Source organism: Osmia bicornis, chromosome 1 (genome assembly GCF_907164935.1).
Source record: "Osmia bicornis bicornis chromosome 1, iOsmBic2.1, whole genome shotgun sequence".
Classification (NCBI taxonomy): Eukaryota; Metazoa; Arthropoda; class Insecta; order Hymenoptera; family Megachilidae; genus Osmia; species Osmia bicornis.
In genome coordinates, this window is record NC_060216.1 from 11,061,658 (window position 1) to 11,087,690 (window position 26,033).

The 26,033-nt window shown below is 41.6% G+C and overlaps 1 protein-coding gene across 6 annotated transcripts in view; it reads left to right on the forward strand.

The window, feature by feature from the left end:
• Positions 1–26,033, forward strand: part of LOC114871951 (RNA-binding protein Musashi homolog Rbp6) — a 616,561-nt gene that overhangs the window by 343,767 nt on the left and 246,761 nt on the right. For all 6 annotated transcript variants that reach the window (XM_029178578.2, XM_029178581.2, XM_029178585.2 and 3 more), the window contains one exon: positions 22,859–22,943. In XM_029178578.2, coding sequence (XP_029034411.1) covers positions 22,859–22,943 — 85 coding nt within the window. The remainder of the gene's footprint in view (positions 1–22,858; positions 22,944–26,033) is intronic.

A 26,033-nucleotide genomic window follows, 5' to 3' on the forward strand; every position in this document is an offset into this window, starting at 1 on the left:
GGAAGTTTATAGAATTTCAATATTATAAATGGAAATTATAAATTGTAAACTTGAACGGGCGTCAATTAAAATGACCACACGGAGCTGTGGCTAATTTGGCCTGCATCTCGTTTGTAAGTTTGTTCGTCGACACTTTTAACCAAGCGTACGTCAGTCGCTTGACATTGTGGCGACGAGCAAACAGCTGTAACGACACGCGAGAAAATCACGTTCCCGTTTCTAGCATCACCCCTTTCACGTCGCATCCGTTTCGTCCTGGCTTTCTTCCTTTTTGCCGCTCTCGACATGCCCGGCTTGGCTGCATCCAATAGCCTTCCCGGTCGTTTCTTCTTCCGAGCACGCGACATTCTTGGCTGCGGAAGGGCGCGGCCGCGATTCCGGTGTCCTTTTGCTTGTCTGGCGCAAGGATACCATCCTCGATGGACGGTAAATCGCGAAAGAGAACCGATTGCCTCTAAGGAAAGCGTTTATAGAGCTAAGCCAACTCGTAAAGGAGGCGTGTCTTGGCCCGGAGACAAAGCCACCAGATGTCTTTGACGGTCCCACCACCACTGGCCATCGATGTCTATTCCGATTATCCTTTTATTCTTACTCCTACCCCCTTCGTTTCTCCCGTGCCTGTTTTAATCCACTTTTAATACTTCTAATGATTTCTGATGATATTACCCTGTTTATTGTTCTTCTTCTTTCTAATTGAAGATAACATTCATAATCAGCGAAAATAAAATTTTTGGAATTGCATTGTTTGAAGGATAAAGATCGTCGCGTGAAACGTTAACCTGAAATCGTAATCGTGAACAGAAAATCTGTATTCGCGTTGAAGGAACGCGGTTGATTAATAACGTCGGTGAACCACGGTAAAGAAAGGGTGACGGGCTGGTGGAAAGCGTCAGGTAATTTCGTTGGCTAGTCATTCACCCGTCTCGTCGACGTTTCCGTCGTTCGGAGTTTTTGAAAGAAAGTTCCGACGTTTCTAGTCGAAGATTCGTAGGAAACGAACGAACCGGAAAGGAGATGGCGGTGGAATTGGCTAAAAGCGGAGGTGGACTGTGGGAATGTAAGGGAGAAAGGAGGGTTGTTGGATTCTCGAACGGAAAAGAGCCGTACCACGTTCCCCTGGCCTAGCTAAGTTAGACTCTTTCCCCGGCAAGTTTGGTATAAGTTCCAGATATAAGCTCCCCGCCTTATTTTGCTCCATTTCCTGACTCTTAATTACTTTGCTAATTCTTAACTAGGAACCTCGGCGTCGTGCTGCAGTCTGAAATAACAACTCGCATCCCTCGCCTCGCCTCGCCGCGCCACGCCACGCCTTATCTACTTACCTCGCTTCGGACTGTTTAAACCGAGGCAATTCTTTTTTCGTCTACGTTACCCACCCTCGCAGCCACGCCGCGCCGTTTACCCGTCCAGCCAACAACCAATTTCGTTCACCGTTAACATAGGATCGTTTATTTGCAAAACGGTTCCCGTTCGAGGCCGGGGCAAATTATTTGCCATGAAGTCACGTTCAACAGTGGCGAACTTTTACGCGAAAGTTTCGCTGCATCGGGTTGTATCTTTGAAGTGCATCTTGCGGTTCCGTTTCGATGACTGTATATCAGACTGCGTATCATCGCGCATTGTTGCGAAACATAACGCGAATTAGTAAAATACAAGATGTTTGACAGTTCTTACGTATAGCCAATTAAATAAGTTTTGCTAACAATAAATAAAACTCCGCATGGCCGGGGACGGAATTAAAAATTTACCTCGGTAAATTATTCAATACAAAAACTTCGGACGTATTTCCTGCTGTGTACACGAACGGAAGACACTCTTTATTATATTTAGGTGACACGTTACTCTCATAATTGTTAGAGCGTGCTCGAAAGTTTCGGCGAAACGCTTCCAGTTTTACCCCATGTGCCGAGGGAATTGCGCGAACGCGAGAAGATAAATATCCAGTTTCCGCGCATCCACGTAAAACGTTTATGATACACTGTGTGCACGAAACGGAGATCATATATTGGGGCTGAATCAATGATTGGCTGAGTGTAGCAAGTATCTCGGTGGAAGATGGTCGAGTTACTTGGAGATGCAGGGATCCATGGAAGCGCGTCATAAATTTCGCTATCGGCAGCCACTCTCTCACCACACCCCTTTTTCTGAGGTAGACAGGAGCGGTCCGATCGGCCATTGTTAAACTTGCGGCCAATAAATCAGGAGAACTCGTATAAATTTGTTACCTACGAAAACGTACGCGGATCGCCTCTCGCATCCCTTCTCCTCTATCGTTTCACCCTTTCCGCTCTCTCCTTTTTCCTTTCTGTCTTTTAGACTGCTTTCTTTCTTACGAAAGGGAAAATTCTACTTTTACCCAGCCGGCTTTTTTTTTCATCTTTCACCTTCCCCGCGGCAATCCGCTTTCGACTCTATCTGCTCGTACGCTAGCCACCCTCTCGACGCGTTTACGACCGTTTTCCACCTGTATTTTTATCCGTTGCGTAAATAACTACCGCAACCATAAAAGCTGATATACCGCCGATGCGGATTTATATATCGTTACCGCGATAGATGCACCCTCTCTCACGGATAGCCTAGCCGACCGACCGCTGTCGGATTTATATGTGCTTCCTATGACCCACGGGTTAAGAGGTACAGCTATACGTGTGCACAGACACATGTTCTATTTTACTCGACGCGTTCGATACATTCTTTTCTTTTTCCTGACAATGAGTTTCATTGAGGCGTCAAACATGCGTGGCTCGAACCTTTTCCTTATTTGTATGATCAGTCAGTTGATAATACATCAACTCCGAATATAATTGATTATTAATTTAATTCTTCCTCTGAGATAATTATTTTAAAATGACGCTAAATTCCAAAGCAGACGTATACCAAGGTACCACTGTATCTTATTTTTATTTTCGCTTTAGAGGTGTATATTATGAACCTCAGTACATCAAACAGTACATCTAACGTCCACGTCTATTAGATGCTCAAATTTGACAGCAATTCTCCCTCTCTCGCTGCCACCCTCATTCTCAGATTCTCCCTTCTCGGAAGCAACAACAACCTGGTACCCGCAGGCTGCATAGTTTATCTGTCAACTAGCAATATTACTCGGGTGATTTAAGCGCTTTGCTAATTACCCCAAATGGCCATTCCAGATTCACTTAACTTTTTTCTAGGGATTCCACCCTCTATCTACTGTGTGATGGAGTAGGTAACAAATGTGTCATTAGCTAAGATCTTTCTATCTTGAGGAAGGTGATCTAAAATTCTTCTTTATTCAACCTTTATTAATATAAAACGTACCTTTATTAATCATGAAATTAATCTGTCCTGTCATTTAGCTGTTACGAAGTCTATTATACACTTCACCCGCACGTATTACGAACTAAAATCAATAGCTAAATTACCACTAAAGGCTATCTTCGAATAGTTGACGTTATCTGTACCCTATTAATTAACATCAAATATTCACGACTGAACGGTCTCTATATAGTTCGAAACCTGACTAAGGAGACGTTACCGTTACCGTAACTGACTAAGTGTGCCATAACCTCGGGGACAAGCTGATCGCCGTTAGTGATGGTCCTTCTAATCAACGGATTGCACCCTGGAGGAGTTGGTCTTCTGATAAATGAACCGGGAAGGAAAGAGCGTACGACAGGGAAAGCTAAACGACCACGCGTTTCCGTAACGTGCGTGCTTCTTAATTAAATTTCTGCTGACCAAGATTGCCTTGAGCGGAACACTGACTTGAGGGAGACAATTCGTGTTCCATCGACGGCACGAGAATCGATTGCCGGCTATAAAACAAACCGAGACTGCTTTATTAATCTCATAAAAATTTATATAAAGTTTCAACGATATAAATAGCAATGGAAATGAAAAGGTATTACATTGAAAAGAATAAAAGTCCAGACAGCAAAATCTTGTTACAGACAAATGAATTAGAAAAAATAGATCTTCTGGTTTGAAGAAAAAGGATTCGAGAAAGTCGTATAGTTCATTATTCAGTTCGTTCTTTCATTCAGAACTGGTGAAAATTAATGGCACCTCTCGCAAGGATCAGCAGGACTCGAGAGTTTTTGCTTTCCACGACCCTATGGCTATCGACCTCTGTAACTCGAGAGAACCTCCCACGGTCCCCGAGGTCGTCGCAATTAAGAGCCTCCGTAACCTTGGAATGGTGCTATCGGCTGGTACTTGAAACTTGTCACAATCAGATCCCATAACTATAAGACCGCCGCTGTCCCCTTGCAAATGAACTTTGAACTTTCAGGACTTTTGTATTTTCACATGGAACTGTCCTCGTGTTGGTTAATTTCAACTAAATATTGAAAAATTACATGTTTGTCGTGTTTCAAAATTTGGATTGAACGACGAAAAGGTTTAAAGGACATTTCGAATCGGTGAAAACGGCGAGGGTGGAAAAGTGAAGCACGCACGATCTCGCATTTACGCGGATGTAAAACGGAATCAGTTTATGACGGGAATTAAACTCCCATAAAGCGAAATCGCCATCGCTGCGAAGTTATCAAGCGGAGTTATACTGCTGGAAATACAAACGACCAATGAGACGGCAAAAATTTATCGCGTGTACTAAAGGAAAATACTTTCCGAGAGTAAGAGTTCAACGTGGAAACGACATACTTCAATGACAAATGAAAATAGGAGGTATTGCGATGCTGTTCTTTTCTTTTTGTTTCAGCTCATTTTTACTGCGTACAAAGCGACTCGTGGAGATTGCATAAATAACTTTACAGCGAGCTTTATTCATTAATAACGAGGGATATAACGCTGAATTGTTCATGAAAATGTTTTATACCTGATACTGTTTCTTCGAAAGAAATGAAGTTATTCATATTTCTTACCTTTTACCTATTATTAACTCAAATGTATTTATGTAGATGTGTTTTGCATTAGATTATAATGGGTGTTCAAATTATTAGAGCCATGGTATGAAAAATGGGTTTTTCGTGTTTTTGTAGAAATAGAGCCACAATTTTAATTCTTTTCGGCATGCTTTCGATGCATTTATGTAAATGATATTTATATTTTTATTCTTCTCTTCCTGGATCAGTGAGGATACAGTCTAACATTATTGCACCCCAATGGTTACTTTAATCCTTTTAACACTCACCGTCCGATATTCGCGTTACATGGTACACACGTAACGTTAACACGTAGCGTCGACAGGCAGGAGTAATCCTCCGACGACTGGGCGCATCCCGATTTATTCGGTGTAGGAAAGGGAAGAAGAGGGTTATTTAGGTGCGAGTCTTCCCTCTTTCGGCTGCGATCGCCCTGGGCTGATTTACTTTGCCACACCGCGTGACTCGAAGGGCGCACACTGGAGACGCCGTTGGTTCTGTTAATAATTCGCGGCGGCTGTTAGCCCGCGGGCTTTTCATCCCTCTGCCTCTCCCTTTTGCTCTCGCGCTACCCATTTCACGGCGACGCCAGCAGAAGCAGCAACGCCAGTAACGCAAACACACCGCCGTCTAATTCGGTTAGTCGGCCCGCAAAAATTATATCCAATTACGTTCCGACAGCCCTACCAGCCATCCAGTCAGCCAACCAACACTAACCCCTGGAGAACTTTCGGCTCTGCCTGTATTTACCACACTCTGCCACCCCCTGCCCCCACCAGTGTCGATGTTTTTCTACGTGCTCTTCGCATTTCGTCTACGTTCGACGATTTCTAAACGCGAATGGACGTGTTTTCATGGTCTATTCTTCTTTCGATTGAGTTTTTAATTAGCGTTAATATAAAGACACTTATATCAAGTCGATCATCAATGACTGAGAATTTAAAATAATTAAAAATATGCTTGATTGAATATTCTGTTTATTCAGTATTTTAAAATATTAAATCAAGCATACTTTTTATTATTAATTACTCCAATCGATACCAATTCATTCAATAAATCAGAAATTTAATATTATCGGATAATTAAAAAATGAAAGAGAATTGATATGTACACAAGGTAGCAAGTGGATAGCTTAATTTATGAAATGAAACGATCTTGAAACGTTCCTGGTGAAAGTTCTATTTCCACAAATGAAACCGTCTCTTGAACTCCACAAGTGTCACTAGATCGTTAGCTATTTCAAGATGTCAGCCTTCGTGTACGAAACAGGCGAGCTTAACAAGGTCCAGGTAATTGGCGGATTCAGGAAGTGGTCCCAGCTATCAACAGGTTTCGTCCATTCCATCAAATGTGCAAGAATACAATCGGAGTAAATTCGTTTTGACAAATTTCAAAGGAAATTCGATTCTTTTATGCTCGGTAATTCACTTACAATGCAAAACACTTTCGTACCAGGGTTGCAGCAAAAGTTGTTCCTTTTATTATGTATATTTATTGAGAAAGTTATAAAGTTCAGTTGCTTGTTCAGCAGTTATTTCCGCACTCTTTTATTACCGCATTACAATTAACTTTGAAAACAAACCAGAAACTTTCCTTCGAAACAGAGAAAGGAACATTTAAATCCATTGGAAAACAAGAAGGGTAAAATCTAACTCTTCAGCGGGAATTTCGTTTACGAAAGTTCAGTAAAAATTTCTCTTTTCAACACTCGCTGCGTAAGATCGCTTTACACCAGCACATCTCCGTTTTCCCAACATTTATGCCCAGACGTTTATTTCACATTTCTTTCACGTAATCATCCACGCGCGTTGGCACGTTCAAAAAAACGGCCACACATTTCCCGCCAGAATTACCTGCAACATCCCGCTTTACGTTGCACCCCCTTGGGCATCCCTTCTATTTTAAATCGCATGCCAGACGAGTGCTCGTATTTTCTTAGAATCGCCCCAGAAGGTAAAAGTTCCCGTGTTTCTTTCTCGACAACGAGCAGTAAATACACTTTTCTCTCCTCTTTCCCTCAGCGCTGCTTGTACGTAGTGCGTGGTAGGACGGGACGAATGGGTGAAGAAGAGGTTTCACTCGCACTTTCCGGCATGTCCTCGGGAGACTACGTGTCCCAGGACTCAATAAACCTCTCCACTTCCTCGCTTTTCAAAGGCAGAGAAGATTTTCCCTCCTGCAGGTGTCTCACCGAGTGGTTGGTAAAGATTCGAATCCGCTTTCTTCTTCTTCTCCTCCTTCTTTTCCTCCACCCGCCTCCACCCACCCGTTTTTCCTTCGTTCCCTTTACATCTTCTCTATTCCTTTTTTCCAGCTCGTCTGTTTCGTTTCTCCTCATACCTCTCCACCGCGTCGACTCGCCGTCTCTCTACCGTCACTGCAACGCTTTTCTGTTTCTCTGTATTTTCAACGTCGTCGCTTTTCACCGCTGGCGACGAGTAAACATCCGGGATTCCGGCGGCGCTGCATTCATTGGAAATTGGCAGATTTAGATAGGAAGAGCGAGGTAAATCCAGCAATTTTCGGCGAACATCGCGCACCAGAGAACTCTATCCGTTATTTGTTGCGTCGAAAGGATGATCCTGCGTGACAAAAAGCCTCTCCACTCGTGAACTATTTTCCTGTTAATTCCTTGCATCGATGAAAAATGTGTGACTTAAAATCGGAAAATATATATTACCTAAAATGTTAATTACAGTTCACAAATTAGTAATTTTGCTGCGTACCATCAAATTTCAATCATTCAATAACTTAAAGAAATTAAAATCGACTATTAGACACGTTTTAAGGTAATGAATTGAGATTTTGCCACGAATCATCCTTTCGCCTTATCCTTAACTCGTTTCCTCGTGACTTTTACCCATCACCAAGTAACCTTTCAGCACCATCCGAAAGAAGGCTTGAGAAACGCGAGGCGATAGACCGTTCAGCCTTCGTTTTCAGTTCCATTGTGCCTCGTAATGCCCGCTTTAAGCGACGCGTAAGTGCCTCTGTGCAACGCTTAAGGAAGCTTGCGCGTACAACAGGCGGCTCTCCCGTTTCCTGCTCCGTATACACACATACCCGCCCGAATCTTCACGTTCACAGAGAAATTCAGGGGTTCGTAGCCGACAGGACGAGCCCTTCTTTTGCCGCTTAATTTACTGTGAAAAGAACGTCATTACACGGACGTCTATATCGTAACATTATCGCGTCCCTTTTTTATGATGACCAGTAGAACACGTTTCACGCGTCCCTTGGGTCGAAAGCGTACACGGTCCGTCGTATTGTTGCGAACGGCACACACGTGCACTTCTATACATGCAGGTAATAAACTGTTCACTGCATCGAACGCAGAATGAGAGGATGTTCTTTCATAGGGTTTCCACGTTTTCATCGAGTGCGCACACGTATGCCCGACCACCCTAAGGTTTTTAGAAGGCGTCCTCGATTCACTGCTACACCCCCCTGTTCCTATTCAAAAGTTTGCGAAAATATGAAAATCAGTGTTCGCTTATGTAGGACGGCGGGCGAGATCAAAAGGCTGCAGCGAGTTTTCTGGAAATACGGATTCTTCGTGTTTGCTAGTTGAAGAATGTTCGAATATTGAAGGTGGTGAGCTTCAAAGTTTTCCCCGTTTTAGTTCACAGAGGTAAAGGTAACCGCTGAAAAGTGTATCAATATCGCGGCATTACAGTCGGTTTTCGTTGGTTTCAAATTAATGCACATTGCTAAAAAAAATTTAGAGGAGTAGATGGTGTATCGAGGATAGATCATTAAACATGTATTGTGAATATCCGTAGAATAATGAAAAATATGTTGTATAATAACTGGTTCCATTATTCATGAAAATCATAATAGAAAAATTTGGTATACTCATTACTTCATAATTATAAATTCTACAAGCCATAATAAACAAAGGGCCTTTTCATAACCAGTCAAATTATGTTGGAAAACGCAACCGGTATTAAATCAACTTTCAGCGAAACAGAATGGAAATTCAACATAAACAACAGGAATGACACATTTCGTTTTATGGCTGAAATTTTTACATCGCATTACACAAATGTTACATTCTGAACGTATGGTACGGTTATACATTTGAAAATTACAGTGCCGGAGGGAGTTTACAGCCAAGCAAATACGATACATTTCCCTGCCTACGATCCATCCCTGAAAGCTGTTCGTTCTTATTTGCCAAAATTACATTGTACCTGTCAGCATTTACGAGGCGAAGACACGTAGATAGAATACGCATCGCAACTTGCATTCTGCACGAACGCTGTATCCTACGCTGTATCCTACGCTGTAACGCGATCCTGGTTCTCTGCAGCTGGTATAAACTTATATTAAACAATAAAATGCAAATAGAGTGCTTTGTGTCGCGGCTGGTATCGCGGGTACCGCGTCGTACTCGTGATTCCTCGTATGCTTTCCTCTCTCAGTCGCGAGTACGCGCCGAAAACAAGCGTAATCCAGTTGGGTCGCGCGAGAGAGGAGCTGAAGAATCCCAGCGTTTTGTGGTCGTAATTAAAAAATGACTCGAAATATCCGCTGAGGGTCGTAACTCGGAGTCTTGCAGCTTTTATTCCTGCGAATCTTGGTTATGGTTCGCTCGAGGAACAGCGCAATTTAATCGTGAAAGAGAGAGAAGAAAGAATCGCGGTTACGTGCAGGAGTAAAAGAGAGAAAGAAAAAGACAGGGAACAGACGAAGAAAGAAATTGAGACGTTTAAGGATCTTAATTAAAAAGTGACTCAAAGAGACCCATTAAGTTAGCGAATGCTTATCGCGTTCAACCAGGAAACCTTGATTACGGTTCTCTAACAGAGAATCGCTGTGCGACACTGCACTTCCTTCTACTTTTTATTTTAATACCGAATACCCGAGAACTGCTAGAATATTCATATGGAAATTTGAGTATTTGAGAAATTTGAATATTCATATGGAATTTATCATGATCACATCTTTGTATAAATAGTTACTTATTTATAATTGAAAAATATATTTAAATAGTGTGTTAATTATTTTATTCTTTATAATTAATTGTTTATAATTATAATGAAGGGTTTGATTTAAGAAGCAAATTAACGGAATTGTTACCGCTTGCGGTACGATCGCCGAGGCTGATTAATAACACGCTCTTACTACTTGCCACACGGCTAACCAATAACGTACTGATTCTACTTGCCACGGGGTTGATTAACAAGGCACTGTTACTACTTGCCGCAGGGCTGATCAATGTCTCGCTATTACTACTTGCTGTGAGATTTATCACATATAAACTGCTACTACTTTCTACAGGGCTGATTAATAATGCACTATTACTACTTGCAACGAGATTGATCAACATCTTGTTACCACTTCCCGCTGGAATTAACACACTGACTGCCATAAAAGGCACTGATGATTTGCACTATGAAATTAATATAATTAAATAATTAAAAGAAAATTTTAAACAATATTAGTAGTAATAGAAATAATTGATAAATAAATGAATTTTCATTGAAATTTGTCAACATGTTTGCGTTTTTCGAGCTTGAACAATGAAAACAGTGATGCATTTTATGCAATTGAAAGTGGGTGACATAAATCAACGCCGCGTGCTAACAAAATTGTTTCAAACTAGAAAACGAGAGAAAATGGTATTTTGTTTATTTCCGAAGATACGCGGCGATCGAGCGGGATGGAAACACACACGTGTCGGTGACAGTCGCGTCACGTTATTTTCACGTGTCGCGCGAATGTTTTCCTCTTAAAAGGATGCTGCGTGTACAGAGTGCATCCTGGATGCCCGAGGCAGGAAAAGTTTACTTCGATATATGAGTGTGCCGTGGTTCGATTCGATTTTTTACATCATCCATTTCCGATGAAATTCTGCGGAATATCAAGTTCTACCCTCTCTTCGTAACCTATTTCTTGTTTCCCCTCGATACTTTCTTTCTTTTATTAAATATTCGTAAATGCGAGGTAAATTTTGGAATCTATTACGAAATCTATTTTTCTTTTTTTGACAAAAAATCTCAATAGAAAAGAAAAGCCTATTTCATATTAAATCTTTAAAAATCATTTCATAATATTATCTTATCATTCAGATTTCTTGCTTATTCTGTATTTATGTTCACACTGCTGCAAGAAGATGGCAAAGAAAGGGTTACATTAAATTTTGAAGGTATTCCTATAAAATTTTATACGCTGAAAAATATTATGTTGTCACACAGAACTAAAACGCGGGTACTATGTCATACGGTTTTTTCGTAGTGCGCATACAAAGGAGTTTTAATAAACTGTGCTCAGCAACGATATCAAAAGACGGAAGCGATATTATTATGTTTATCGTTGCGTATCAACACTCGAGACGCGAAATATTCAGATATGCTTCACGAGGAAACGATGTGCGGCAAGATAAGGAAATAACCGGAGTCATCGAGCCAAAAGAAATAACATTAGCTTTTCTTTCCTGCGTGCGGTTCGCTTTATGGCAACCTTTTTTGCACATCGCTACACTGTTATCGCGTTTCCAGAAACGAGGGCTCGGGGTATATGTGCGACCGTTATCCTCAGTTTATGAATATCGTCCACTATGCGAAGAGAAATGAAAAGCTCATTTTTTTCAAATCGACTGAAACTTCCGTCGGCCCTTATGACACACCAGAGCCTTATAAACGTCACCACATTATGAACACTTTTCTCATCAAGTTCCTTTATAAATTTTTATAACATATTTTTTGCATCCTTCAAAATCACAACGAAATATTGAGATTTATAAAAAATTATTAACACTTTTATATTTTATATCGCTGTAGAGAAATTAGAGACGAAGCAAGAATGAATTTACATCGGTTAAAATATGAATAAATATTTGAATTATTAAAACACAATCCATTTTAATTTTATTATAAATATTTTAAAAATCGTATAAATATTAATACCGCTAACGCTATGGAATTTTAAATTACTTGCGTAATGTTTCATTGAAACCGGCCGGGTAAATAAAACAATGAAAAATAATTCAAAAATTGCCCCACTGTTCGATCAATACTGCAATAAACATGACGGTTAAAAAATGAAAAAGACGATTTCACTTAACACCATTTTCATTACACAATTTAACAGCTCGGTACACGTATTTTGACACGAAACAAACCCCTTTGTAATCGGACAGAATTAAAGCAATTTGTATAAAAACAGCGCGATGTAATCCACTGGATGTGCTGGTTGTCAGTCACAGCAAATAATAACCGATTTCAAAACGTATAAAGTCTAGCAGGATTTGATGACATAAATGTATCACAAAAGAGAGCTTATACTGTATCAATACAAAGCTTAAAGTTTACTGAAAATTAGCATATAAGCATGGGGACGAAGGTCAGATAAAACAATGAAAATTGTTGCAGCGATATTTATCGCCCTTTGAAGGAAGAAACGGAGATGGCGTCTTAGAATGTAGCGAAGGAAGAGGGTGTTACGCTTCCAAGTATGCGCTAATGCAGCTCGTAGCTCTCGCGAGAGTTTGCTATGGTTCCGGCATCCCCCATTTCCGGTGACAGAATGCGCGGTCCTTATCCGAATCTATGCGAGAGCATTTATACAAGCGGCCCGCCCTGTGAAGCGGACGTGGAGCACTTGCGCGTTCGAGAATCTGAAAATTGCATTCCGGCCATCCGGAGGGTGAACGGCGAGGCCGCTCGGACGAATTTCACTAGTCGCATAAGTGTTGGAACACTGAGACTCCCCCTCGTGTTAGGCCCGCCCCCCGGGGAATTGGGTTGCCCCCGTTCGTGGACGAGCCTCGTGCCGATGCCTCGTTTCCGAATCGCTTCTACCGCCGGAAACTGGAACGTATTCGGCCGTCGGTGAAAGGGAGCGCCTAAATGTTTCGTGAATTAAGATGGCGGATTGAGGAAGTAGATTCAGACGGTTCATTCGGTTTTGCGTAAGGTTCTGATGATTTTACTGGTGATGCAATAAAACTTTCAGGATGGATATAAAATTTGAAGATTAGAACATGGAATTTGATTTTTAGCCTCGGATATAGAATACCAGAAAATCTTACATTAAATTTTTATTTTACAAAATAAATTTGCTTTAGAAAAAGCAACGCGTTACATCCATGCGTTTACGCGATCGACTTCCTGAAGGCGGAAGTGTTACGGTATCAGGGAAGAAGGGTGTCGAACACGGAAGAAAGGAATGGCGGAATGCAAAGTTGGATTGCAAAATGGCAAGCCGCAGCAACGCAGGATTATTGTACGTACAAGAGATTTACCGCCTCTGGCCCTTTTGCTCGGCTAAAGGGCGGCCGAGGTCGCTATGGCAACAGACAGGCGGAAGCCAGAGCCTACCCTTCCATTTCCCTGGATGCAAGCACCCGACGTCTCGCTCTCTTGCGTCAAGTGATTCTCTTGCACCGTCCTGCAACCTCTTCTCCTTTTCCACCTCCTTTTTTTCTTCTACTTTCGCCCTGTCTCTTACGCGTCTCGTCTGCCCTTTCGCCTTCTTCTTCAGCGTCGCCACGATTCTTCGAGCTCCTCTTCGTTTCGTCTCCCATTATCAATTCTTTTTACCGTCAGGGGGTAGTTTCAGTCGGTAGTTTTACCGTACAGTCGGGAGCTTCGAATAGAACAAGGAGAATCGTCCAAGATCTCCAATTAAGGATGCGATCATCCGTTGCAGGATCTATGGAAGTCAACAGATTCAAATTCCTTTTATCGAAGTGTTCAAATGCTGCTAATCAGTATCGGGGGAGAAAAAACGAGACCGAAAAGAGTAGCCGAGAGAGATTCGTCACAGCGAGGCACGTTTCTCACGAGAGAAGTCAGAGATCAAAGTGTTGGCATCAGGAGGGTGACTGAATTCGAAGCGGGGCGGAATCGAGCGAGTGGCTACTTCGTGTCTGCTCGAGACTTGAAGAGGGCGTCGCAGCCAGAAGAGTCAGAGGGGGAAAGAAAGGCAAGGCAAGATAGATAGAACGATCCGTCCACTCGACCATACTCCTGGGAACGTTCTCAATCCTTCGCTTCCACTCGAGCATCCGTGTTCGAGAATCAAATTGCGATCCTCCTCGGTATGGAAGTTAGAACCGACACCGTCTTCTGACAATCATCATTTTCTCATAACGCCAGTGTAAATCTACGCGTGTATCACTTTTTAGCCGCGTTTTCAACGCGGGACGGGAACTGTAAACCGTTTAGCCGGGGACGTACCAAAAATTTACAATAATCACTCGGCAAGACGCACGGCGAATATTCAGGAGCGCATCAACAGGTGGTCATCCAGCAGTTTTTTCTCTGCCCCTAGCTCTTTACGTGTCTCACGATATCCTCGGTATTCGCCCGGATTCCAGGAATCTTGCAATCCTCTGACTACACGATTTCTGAACTGATGTGGAATATTTTGCTGTTGGTTTTGCAGACAGATGGAGGGTTAACCCATTATTCCACTTGTAACTCTATGATGAACTCCTGTGATTGTATTAGGTTGACAACTATCTTTGTGATTTTTCAGTATATTCGGCTACAAAGGAGCTCGATTTCTGTCATAGAAAAATTGAAAAAAATAGTTGAGAATTTTACAATTTATATTTTATTCAACATGGAAACGTACTGTTCCTTTTGACAGAGTTATTATTGATAGAATACTATGGATTGAAATTTTTATCAAACGTTGCCAATACATCTATCTTCGTGTTCGTCACAAAATGGAAAGTCAATAAAAAATGTAGAAAGGGCGGTCATATTGAAATTTGGACAAAGTGTGTATACCGGAATCGAACATGTTCGAATTCGACGAGCGTTCGTCAAATTTTGTTACTAACAAAGCACAGAGAGAAAACGTTTCGACAAATGGAAATTCAGAGGTGACCTAAAAAATTTCAGTCAGTCGTGTCTTTGCAAAGGGACAGATAAAAACATCGCGTCGAGTGCGCGCGTCAAAGAAAGAAAATATCGAAGCGAGGATGGGAGAAAGAGCCGAGTCAGGATCACGCGGCTATCGAGTTATTTCAGTGGCGAGATAAGCGTTATCCGACTCGAGTATTCCCCGCAGCTATGAATATTAACGAATTCCAGCATAGCGGGACGGACACGACTTAAAAGGGATCGACTGGACTCTGGTTGTGTGTGCGTGACAATCCGGGAATGAAATTAATTTTCCACCCCTATCACGATGTATTGCTGTAATGCCCTGCCCCCCGGCATTAATTATTTATCGGGAGTCGAGTGTTGAAAGAGAAGAGTGACGCGTGATATCATATTTTCCGAGATTTGTTCGATAAAATTCTGGGTCGTTCGAATGACGTTTCATTGTTATTATCTACAAACTAGAACAGTAATTAGGAAAAGTGGAGTAATTGAATCTCTCGATTCGATGAACCTTATGTATGTATTATAAAATATGATGATTTATTAGGATAATAATTTTGATTAAAGGTTGACCTTTTTTGTTACTCTGTTTTACTATATACACATACATATGTAGATAAATAATAATCTTTTAAATGATTTCATTAATTCAGTTTTGCCTCCGACTATTAATGCATATTAATTAAAGTAAAAATAAAATAATTATTCAATATTAGAAAAAGTAAAAATTAGAGCATCATTCATGCTCCGTTTATTCCTGGAAATTATCTCTTTTTGGTGAACGAGATATTTGATAATAGGAGGTGCGTGCTTCGCAACTTTACCGGACGAGTTTTTCCTAAATCATATTTGAGATTCGCCAGCTCAAGAAGTTTGCTGGCAAATCAGATAGAGAGTGGACCGGATTTCTCCTCGTAGCAGCTCGTTCTGTACTCTGTGTCGGACAGCGGACAATTATTCCGCCGCTAATTGAGTTACGTCGCGGCCTAAATGCCCGATGAATATTCATATCCTTCCCTCTGCTATTCTGCGTGCACCCCTCGTCCTGGCACTGCCAGCGGCAAGAAAAAGTTGTCACGAGTTAAAAATGTAATAAAATTAGAAAATTACGTACGCTCATCATTCCGAGCGAATGCTACAAATTTTCGCTTTCGTTTCTTCCCATCCTGCTAACTTCATTTTCTGCCCTTCCGTCTCATCCTTCTCCACTAAAGAAGAAAGAAAAGACTGAAAATTTTTCCACAATTTATCAAGTAAACCAGATAGCTAATATAACCCACGTGTCATTTTTCATATTTGAAACTATTACATTATTTCTATTTGTGTAATTTACCCTTTGAATCAACAGCTTAGCCATTTTGTCGTAAGTTTGTGAAGGGGACAATCAAAGCTTAAATGTTTCATAGCAAGGTATAATTATCTTACAGAAAATTGGTTCTATATAACATAGCATTACACTGTATTTAATGGATCAATTTCCATAAACGCTTCTTTACTTCCCATTCTCGTTAACAATTTTCCAGGTACAAGAGCTTTCACTAATTCCGCATAAAGCCGTTCATACTAGTTGCAAATTGAATGTACAAACACGCTATACGAAAAAGCACTCTAAGTCTAATGAAACCAGGCTGGCTAAAATTCAGCTCGTTGAGCCGAGCGTCTTAAACCGCTTCTTGCGAAACTATATACGATACAATCTCTAAGAACACTTTAAACAGTTTCCCGGTAATGTTAAGCACCGGCTCGTTTCGCGCGCTTCGAGCAAACCTCTAACAATTCGTCGTAGTTTTAAACGATTTCCCCCCTCCCCGTGCGCGCAAAAAAAGAAAAAGAAAAACCAACTTTCCTTGGTTTCTTTCCAACCGGCGAGCTTAATTACGAAGTGGCGAGAGAGAAAATTGGAATCTCGCGAACGCAACTCGATTATGCATGCGGACCATAATTTTGTCGTTAGACCGTCGAATCAGCCACGTAGACGTAGCACGGTATCGCGAATCCAGTGGAACGGATCGTCCAGATTTTCCTCTCGTTTTTCCTCCTCGATCTGGCCATTCCTTTCTTTCTTCTCCCTGCCCCGTTCCTGCCACTCGTCGCACGGGCCGCCTGCAGCGGACGGACGAGGTGACTTAGAGAGATTGCGATTTGCATAATGCAATTCAACGGGATCCCGTTTCAAGGAAAAGTCAAGAAGAACAGGGCAATTACAATGAAACTCCATGGGACGCGGTAGCTTTCACGGCCTTGCTACCGACCACCTAGACGATGTCGACTTTATAAATATTCAGCCGGTCATTAAGGCGAGCTAGACAGAGAGAGGGCGAGGAGAACGGGAACGAGGAATGGGGTGGAATCGGGGGAGAGAACGTAGAAAGGGTGTATAAAAGCTCGTGCTGCTCGACGCTGAGTCGGTCCGTTATTACGCGCTCTCGCGGTTTCTTGTAATTCGATTCAAAATGCCGGCCTGATAATAGCGACTGTATTGCCCCTAACCAGCTTACGTTTTTACGTTTCCCGGTTATCTGCATGCGAGCCTGTCTAGTATGCGTTTTATCGTCGTTGCCGAATTGCTATTGTTGATAACGGCCTTCGTGTTAGCTATCCACTTCTCAGATGTTTTATTGGTCAACCCTTTTATTTTTATTCCAATTGAGAGATTTTCATTCTGTTTTTTATTATTTAGAAAAGGTGAAAATTTTGACTTTTTCAAAACTCCTCTTTTTTTTTATAAGATAGAGCCAGGATTTAAAAAATTTTATAAGAAATAGTACAAAATTGTTTGAACAAACATTTTTCATTAAATAGTATAACTATCGTTCGAGTCATTCTACAAAGCACCATTCTTCACCCTAAAGCAATAATTCGTAAGAAAGCATACATCAATTCACGATCACTTGTCAGCGATTAAATATCCAGTAGACGTCGAAATAAGGAGTTTATGGGGGCGAGGAAATCCGACGGGAAATCGAAGAAGAAAGGCTATGGTAGGAAGAACGAAGAGAAACGGAGAGGTTCAGTCGAAAGACGGAAGATCGAAGGACTCGTTTCTTCAGGAGGGTGATTGTCTTCGCCTCGGAGAGAGAAAAGCGGATTAAGGCGGTTGGTTAAAGAGCAGTTACCATATAGTTGAGCAACGAATCAACCGGCCAAGGCGTAACAAGGGTTAGCTCGGGGGGGTTGGGAAGTGGAAAAGGAGATGGTTTCTTGAATCGTGCCTGTAGAAGCTACGCGGAGTTACTCCTACCCTTAGCCAGATCCATAACTAGCTTCAGTTCCAAGACAAGGAAGGCAGCGCTCCTCGAGTAGGTATATGGCTGCCACCCGTCGTTGTTGCTACCGCCACGGTTACTGCAATAGCAGAAACTGTCGAGTTAAGTAACTGCTGGTACTTACAGTAACTTCGCGCGCAATGAGACCGCCTACATAAATACACCTAATACACTGGTACCCTTTCCCTTGCTCCACAGCCAGCGATCCACTCGTACTCGCTCGCAACCTGCATGATATACCCTATATCCCTTCGTTGCGGTAAATTCCAACGCCGCGCCGTGCGAGACTCTACCATTGCCTTTCGCCATGGTACGATAGCGCACGATTTCTGTCATACGGTTGCTTTTCATTATTTCCCCTTCTTCATTCAATTATTTCATTCTGTCTATCATAACATCATGTGGAGCGAGTAAATTACGATCGCTGCTGATTGATTTTTTAATTAACTGACTGGGCTTCGTCGAGAAGTGGTATTTAATGAAACATCGTACGACACCGGTAATGAATTCATTATTTATTCCTGTTGTTTGATTGTTTCGAATGAACGATGAAATTTCTTTGATATCGTTTGTTCGATTTTAGAAATAGCAAAGTACCATTGCGATGAAGAGATTCTGATTTATCTGTACAAGGATTATCAGAAGAGTAAAAGTAACAGAGTAAACGGAAAGGGAAGCTGGAAGAAAATGAACGCAGCTTTTTGTATTAATAATCCCTGCATCAAACTCAGGAATGAGTACTTAAAGATTAAAAGGTGTTCACGGAACCGTGGCCTCGCAGAAGACGAAGGTTCTTTCTATTCACATTTAGTGAACTTAAAGTAAAATTCCTTTCCTTAGCCTATAATTTCTCCTGTCGCTTCAGAGCTCGTTATCTCTGACAAAGACTCCATTCGCCTAAAGGTGATAAAAAATCTCATTATCTCGGCGTAAAGATTACTCTCCAGATTTATTATGACGTTATCCTTCCATCATAGTACGCTGTACTTATCGTTCATAATTCCTACAGCGAAGATCGGAAAGCTCAGTCGGCTGCCAGCTGAAAAACGATCGAATTAAAACACTTCATCGATTTTCAAACACTTCGTCATCTGTCAATTACGTATTACCAATGAGAAATATTTCTATTGTCAATGACTCTGTTCCTTCCAATCGAACGCAACATTCAATGACGATGGAAATCTAGTTTCCCGTAGATCATCCTTATGAATCCTATAATAATAGGATCATCCGATGGATAATCCATAAATCCTTTACAGATTATCTCTATTAAGTCCCGAAGTAACTCTTCGCCGCTTCTCGTGATTCTGAAACCACCAAGTACGTTACCAGGGTAATTCCATCATCGACGATATAGCGAGTTTCATTCTGTTCGTCGAATCGTTCAATCATCGCGTCGGCCGACGTAACGTTACCGTTCAAATAAACGCGGCTTCACCTGATTTCACCGCGGATTCGCTTTCGCCCCATCCATCTCGGCTGGCCTTACAAGGCGAGAGCTCTTTTCCACAGGGTGGAGAGGGTGTGACAAACAAATGCACCACGTCAGCCCGGCGTGACACTCTTCCGTAGTTGGTTCGCCTCGGCAAAGAGAGAGGAAGGCGAGCGCAGAGAAGGACGGTTAAGGCGAAGAGGCTGCTGGCTAAAGTAGAAGCCGTGCTCAAGTAGACAAGGGACACGTCAGCCGCCATCCTTCTACTCAGCCTTTTTATAGATTATTCACGTACAATGGTCGAGTGACAAGTGGCGGGCCACGATACTCGAAACCATGAATCTACGCCTCTCCTTTATCCTCGTCATTCAGGGAAATCTCGACTTTTTCTTGCCCCGGAAAAGGTAACTGTCGTAGGTGACTTGGCAAGGAGAGATAACTAAACGATCAATTTCGAAGTCTATGTACATATTTCTCGATGATGGTTCCGACAGGATTATTGTCGAGCAAATACCATGATAAATGGATCGTTGGTTTTTCAGCAGCGATAATGTGCATTCGCAAAAATTTTAGCATGCAACTATTCAACCAAATGAACCAATGCTTTATAAGAAATTTTACAAAATATTTACAGATTTACAAATTTGAATAATTCGTTCTAAAATATTGTGAGATAAATTTTATCATTGGCAACGAATCACAGAGGAAGTTAAATCTCGGTAAAATTCAAAAGGTATTGAATCCTTTACGCGTCCACTTCAGGGCTGTTGTAAAGCATCGAAAGGTATTGCGCTGCATATTGTCACTTTAGAATTCAACGAGAAACAGATGCAACCTGTGTGAAATTACATGATCGATAAATATATCGCGAGCACTACGCTTGTGATTCCATTTCGTATATAACGTCATAAACACCGCGTGATAAAACGTGCAAGAATAGCTAGTAGAAACGTTTGTAAATGCATGGACATGGAGGACCGTCGATGTTTCTCACGGTATTCGGTATCGCTCTGTTTGGTGTTTTAATGTTGATTGGACCACTGCCAACTCAGCCGCCGTTCGTTTGCCACGATTGTTGTTTCGACGCTGGTCGCGGTCGAGCGAGAATTTTCAAAATTCTGCATCCACGTACGCGAACCAGAGCAACGTAACCATACGCGGATAGATCGTCAGCAAAATCGGAAACGTAGATGGATTTATTCCGTTTCAAACATTAATACTCCGTTTCACAATTTTTATTTCACGTTTCTATTTCTCGCAAATCTTCTCTGTTATTTTTAACGCAGCAGTCGAGGTATTAAAATAAATTTGAAAAAAAAAAATTAAACTTCCAGCAATGGATGAGTAATTCAATCGGTATTCAATTAAGAATACCTTTTCCAAACAATCGAAACTTGAAATTGCTATTTCACGACTGTAAATAATGATGTGCGAAATGTACAGCTCTACTGTATAACTATTTACAACCCTTTGAATAGTTACGATATTACATTCTGTTTTAATCGGTATTTACGTAGTTGCGAGATTGCATTTACACAGATTTGTGCCTGGCATAACATACGTGGTGAAAATTTGTAATTGTAAGCTGATTTAGTTAGCTGGTGTAAATTCAACTGTTCCCAGTTACTCTCACTTTATCACGGCTAATAGATTTATTGCTTGAGTAGAGACATGTATATGGGGGCGTATTGTTATTATAAGGAGGGATCTATGGAAGCTATGAAACTGTCACGTAACCAGCTGAACAGTTGAGATATATGTGTGCACAGTATGAATCTAAGTAAACGCTTGAATATGAAAGCCGGTTCGACTACGATGCACACATACGAAAATTTTGATGGAACAATGCTTGCTTAAGCAATCTCTTTGGTCTGACAGATTCGTTAGTGCATTTCAATCCGAAACAAAGATTTCTCAAAATGATAAACGATACCCGTACAATAAGTAAGAAGATATCTCAATTATGAGTTAAATTTATTATGAATTCGTAGCGTAAATCATTATTATCAAAAGCAAATATTTCATATCATAACTGTAATAGATGACAAGAAAATATTATTGTTAATAAGGATTAAAAACCATACTCTTGCATCAAAATTTTTATATAACGTACAGCTTCATTTCGTCTAAATTTATATTTAAACAATTGTACAATGAAAGCCAAGAAATTCAGTTCCAAACGTGAATCGCCTTTCCCGAACGATCCGCGTAAATCAGGTTGCGCGGTCGAGCAGCTTGAGCGTGACATTCGATTCCGCAAACAAACCGGAGAATCTGCCAATTTCGGCAATCCATGATACTGTGTCCCGTGGCTCGTAAATTCCCCCGAACGAGGGACAAAAATGGGCAAAGTTCACGCGACACCGATTTCAGCGAGCTAACGCTTCCTCCGTTCGTATTCCGGTCGTAGCTCGTCCTCGTAGATTCTCGTGTCGCGTGTTCGAACCTGATACACGAATGGAAGTCGTGCGGTTCGATGTTGGAGAAACGATCGAGTCGTGAACGGGGGATGAACAAACAGCCTGGAGTCTATAAAAAATTCAATTCACACGCGTGTTCGAGGGAAAGAAAAGCGCGAAGCGTTTCGAAAAATTGTGCAATCTAGAGCGTTCTCGAGAAAAAGCGAAGGAAACTCACGTAACGGAGGTGAAATGAAGAGAGACCCGTCGGAGGAATTGGCGCGTTTGGTTTCCTGAAGCATGTATGCCTCGTAAATAACATGTAAATATTTTCAATAACTGCACACCGAGAGCCTGCATGAAAAATGCAACCCGCTTTGCGTCCGGTCCTCGCCACGCTATCGTAACACGGCTGCACCCGGCACAGTTCCTCCGACCCTCCTCGGGCCACCCTAGATTGGCCAGCCCACCCTCTTCAGCCCACCCGTTCCATCCTCGCTGTTGCTACGCTCTCCTCGGCAAACTATCTTTTAATATATCTGTATGTACACGGTGTCCCGCGTGAAATTTATGGCACCGGACGCAGACCGATATTTGTTTCACTCGACGGCCGACTTCGCCCTCCGCTTGCCTTAAACTCTGTCCGGTGTTATATGTTCGCCTCGTGTTTGTCATGGTAGCCGGTTCGGAAAAAGAGCTACTGCATGGAACGAAATAATTCCGTGAATGCGATGTCGTGACTTTTGTCCGGCATTCTAGCGGCCGACTACGTGGCAGCCTGCTGTTAATCCTGTTGAGGGTGAACTTTCGGTGGGATGGGTGCCATGTAATCCTTGTTATCATTCTATGAAAACAGAGAAGGATTGGTAATACGTGGAATTGTTTGTTAATTTTTATTAATACCAATTGATTTACTGAATAAAGTATTATATTAATTCCTGTTTGTAAAGGTCAAGTATTTCTGACTAAATCTTGCCGAAATGATCTTGAAATATTATATTGTTTCAAGTATATTTTTACATTTTATAAAACTAACATAAAATTATTTTTGTTACAGGGGCTTTGGATTCATCACGTTCGCAGATCCCGCGAGTGTGGACAAAGTGCTGGCACAGGGTAATCACGAGTTAGACGGCAAGAAAGTAAGTACTCCAAATTATAACTAAAAAAATTTATGATTTGTCCTACTGAAAAATAATTCTCCTGTATCTTTATCGAAATGATCAAATAGTGCTCGTAATTTGAAACTCGCGAACGATGAAAATTCGCGTTTCCGTCGGTAGGCCTCGAGCATTTTCGCTCGCACCATCGTTTTATCGTTTCCCAGCAACGTGTAATCACCTCGCCGTTGTCCAAACTGCCTTTGCACGTTGCTGCAACGCGAGATACTTATCGAACGCGGGTAGGTTGTTGGAAAGCGGGCACGTCTTGGTGGCGGCGTCCTGTTACGCACTAATTAGGGGATCGTTAGTTCGCCGTACGTAACGACCACTTAAGGTCGGCGATATCCATTCGCGGAGCCGTGAGAGGCACGTTGAAACAGTGACAAGCAGAAAAAAGTTAATGAGACGCGGCACGAGAGAGCTGACAGGCGAGAGTCGAACGAAGAAAGATGTATCGATTGTCTGCCGCACGAAGACAGCTGGACGAGAAAAATCGGTTCGCACGATTCTCGCAATCAAATGTGTGTCGCGAGAGCAATTAACTGTCGCGGAGTTCCTGATCGAGATAATTGATACACCGCGGTCTCGGTTAATTGATCATGCTGATAGATAAATATTGCCAGTGTCTGGATTCCTGCGTTCGATATTTGTCTCGACCTGCTAGCGCAAGAAATTGATTGGTTATTGGAGTTGCGTTCGAGGATACCGGAACATAACGTACGGTAAGAAAATCTTGGCTGATGTGTGATAACAAAATATCGATGACAAAAGAGGAAAATTTTAGAAACGTGAATCACATTCATTATTTGGTATACTACTGGCCATTTAATTAGCGATCGTGTTGTACATGTACATTCGTTTAATCAACCCCTAATTATCATTAACGTATCTTAACATGATCGCTGCCCTGGTGGTCAGCAGTAACCGAAATAAAAAAAGTAAGGAAAGAAAATCAAAAAGATAAACGGTTTGGAGTACCATGAGTATTTAATTAATATCAAAAAGTACAAAAATTAAACGATTAAATCAAGAAACAATAAGCACTAAATAAAGTAATTATGTTAAATTTATTTGTACATATAAGAGATTTAAACGAAAAGGAGAGGGGGTAAACAAATGTTTCGTTTCTCGTGTAGGTAAGCGAGCCTTCTTCAGTACGAAGTAGTCTCTCGTTGTAACGAGACGGGTGTAAACATTCGTGGTCACGAAAGGCAACGATTTCAACGACGAAACTTTCGGTCGGTCGTTTCACGCGTGCTTAGACAATTACGAACGCTGACGAATCCAGCCGAATCGCATCGTTTGGTCCTCGCATTGACCGGAACGATGCTTTCGCCAGTGATTAATCGTCCGCGCCGGGACGTGGTACGGTTTGGCAAATTCGTTGCTGTCGCGCCTCGCTCTCGAGGAGACAATACGGTGGGAATAATATCGTAAGGTAGCGGCGGATAACAGTGGATAGCAGCGGGCGGACAGAGAGAAATAGTTGCGGACATTAGCTGTCCACGGAACCATAAGTACGACGACTGTGCGGCCGCTTCCGTAAGTACTCTGAATACGTATTAACCGTAGCAGCAGCGTTGCCATGGGTATATCCAGACTCACATAAATTTCGCGTAATTCGCTCGCCTAATGCAAATTGCGAGCACGCTACGCCCGCAGTCTAACACCTCCTCGATAGCACACAAGGAAAGAGATAGCGACGCGCGCGCGCAATCTGCCGCGTCCTATTAAGCCCTCCAACCTATCTCTTCTCCCTTCTTCCTGTTTATCTCCTTACAGCTATTTTTTCCCTTCTTGCGACTATGTTACGTAGATCGTGGTAAATGTTGAGGTGTAATAATCAAATAGGGCGAGTTCATGTTCAAGATATTTAAGGGTAAATTATGTTATTTTCGAAAGTAACGATGTTCTAAGTTACGTCTAGTGAATTGCAAAAGAAGCGTTTCTCTGTACAACTACCCGCTGTTTACATTTTCTGTGTCCTCTTTTCAATCATCTGCTTCGAATCATATACTTTCAAGATGAGACAGAAAGCGAAGAAGCGCGGCAAGCTTCGTCACATTAATTAGCGGATCGTTCGTTCCCGTCCGCGTTAACGAACGCTCTCGTGTAATTCTGAAGAGGTCCTTGGGTCGTGTAGCAGCGCGACAGGAAATAAACGAAACAAAACGTGAGAGGAGAAGCGGATCGAGACGCGGACCGGAAGTCACAACTCTTCCATCGCGGCTTCTTCGCTACTGTCTCGAAACGTATCGGAAAAATACGTGTTGAATGAAATTTGTCGCGGCTTTTGTCGAATAAAAAGGGACTCGAGGCAAACACAATTCACGATTACCTACTTCGCTGACTTTCAGTCGTTTTATATTTCGCTCGAGGATACTTCCCTCCTTCGTTTCTTCTTATTTACTTTGAATTATGAACATGATAAAATGTTCACGTATTCGACGACGATACCGAAGGATATACATAGGTAATCGAGATCAAGCTATTCGTATTTCAAAATGAAGTTTGAAATTGAAATATAGCGTCGAGAGTATCGTTGAATTGGAAATAATAAAACTGTTTATTTCTGAAAGGATATTTGTTCAGCCTTTTGGAATTCTAAAATTATTTAATGTACAATATACAGAAGATTTTAGGACAGACTACTTTATTTCATATAACTATAAATCAATTAAACAGAAGATTTGTATGTTAGAATATTTTCAACCTTTACAGTATCTATATATTCAAAATAATATTTTTCTAAATTAAACAACGGATCTAATGTTGAGTTTGTAAAATTGTATAAGTTTCTTCTTCCGTTTGACCTGCCTTATTATTGAATATCATTTGCAGCCATTATGGCGACTGAACATTTGATATGAACAATTACCTCGTGAATTATCATATAGTAGCAAAAGAAGAGACACGGCGAAGGGGATATTTCTGTTGGGTGCACATGTCATTGACAGGCGACAAGAACATTTAATGTTGTCGAAAATCAGCGATAAAGCACGCAACAGCGATTTCGCGAATCGATAGCTACACTGATTCTCTCTATTTGTCCGGGAACACAATGATTTC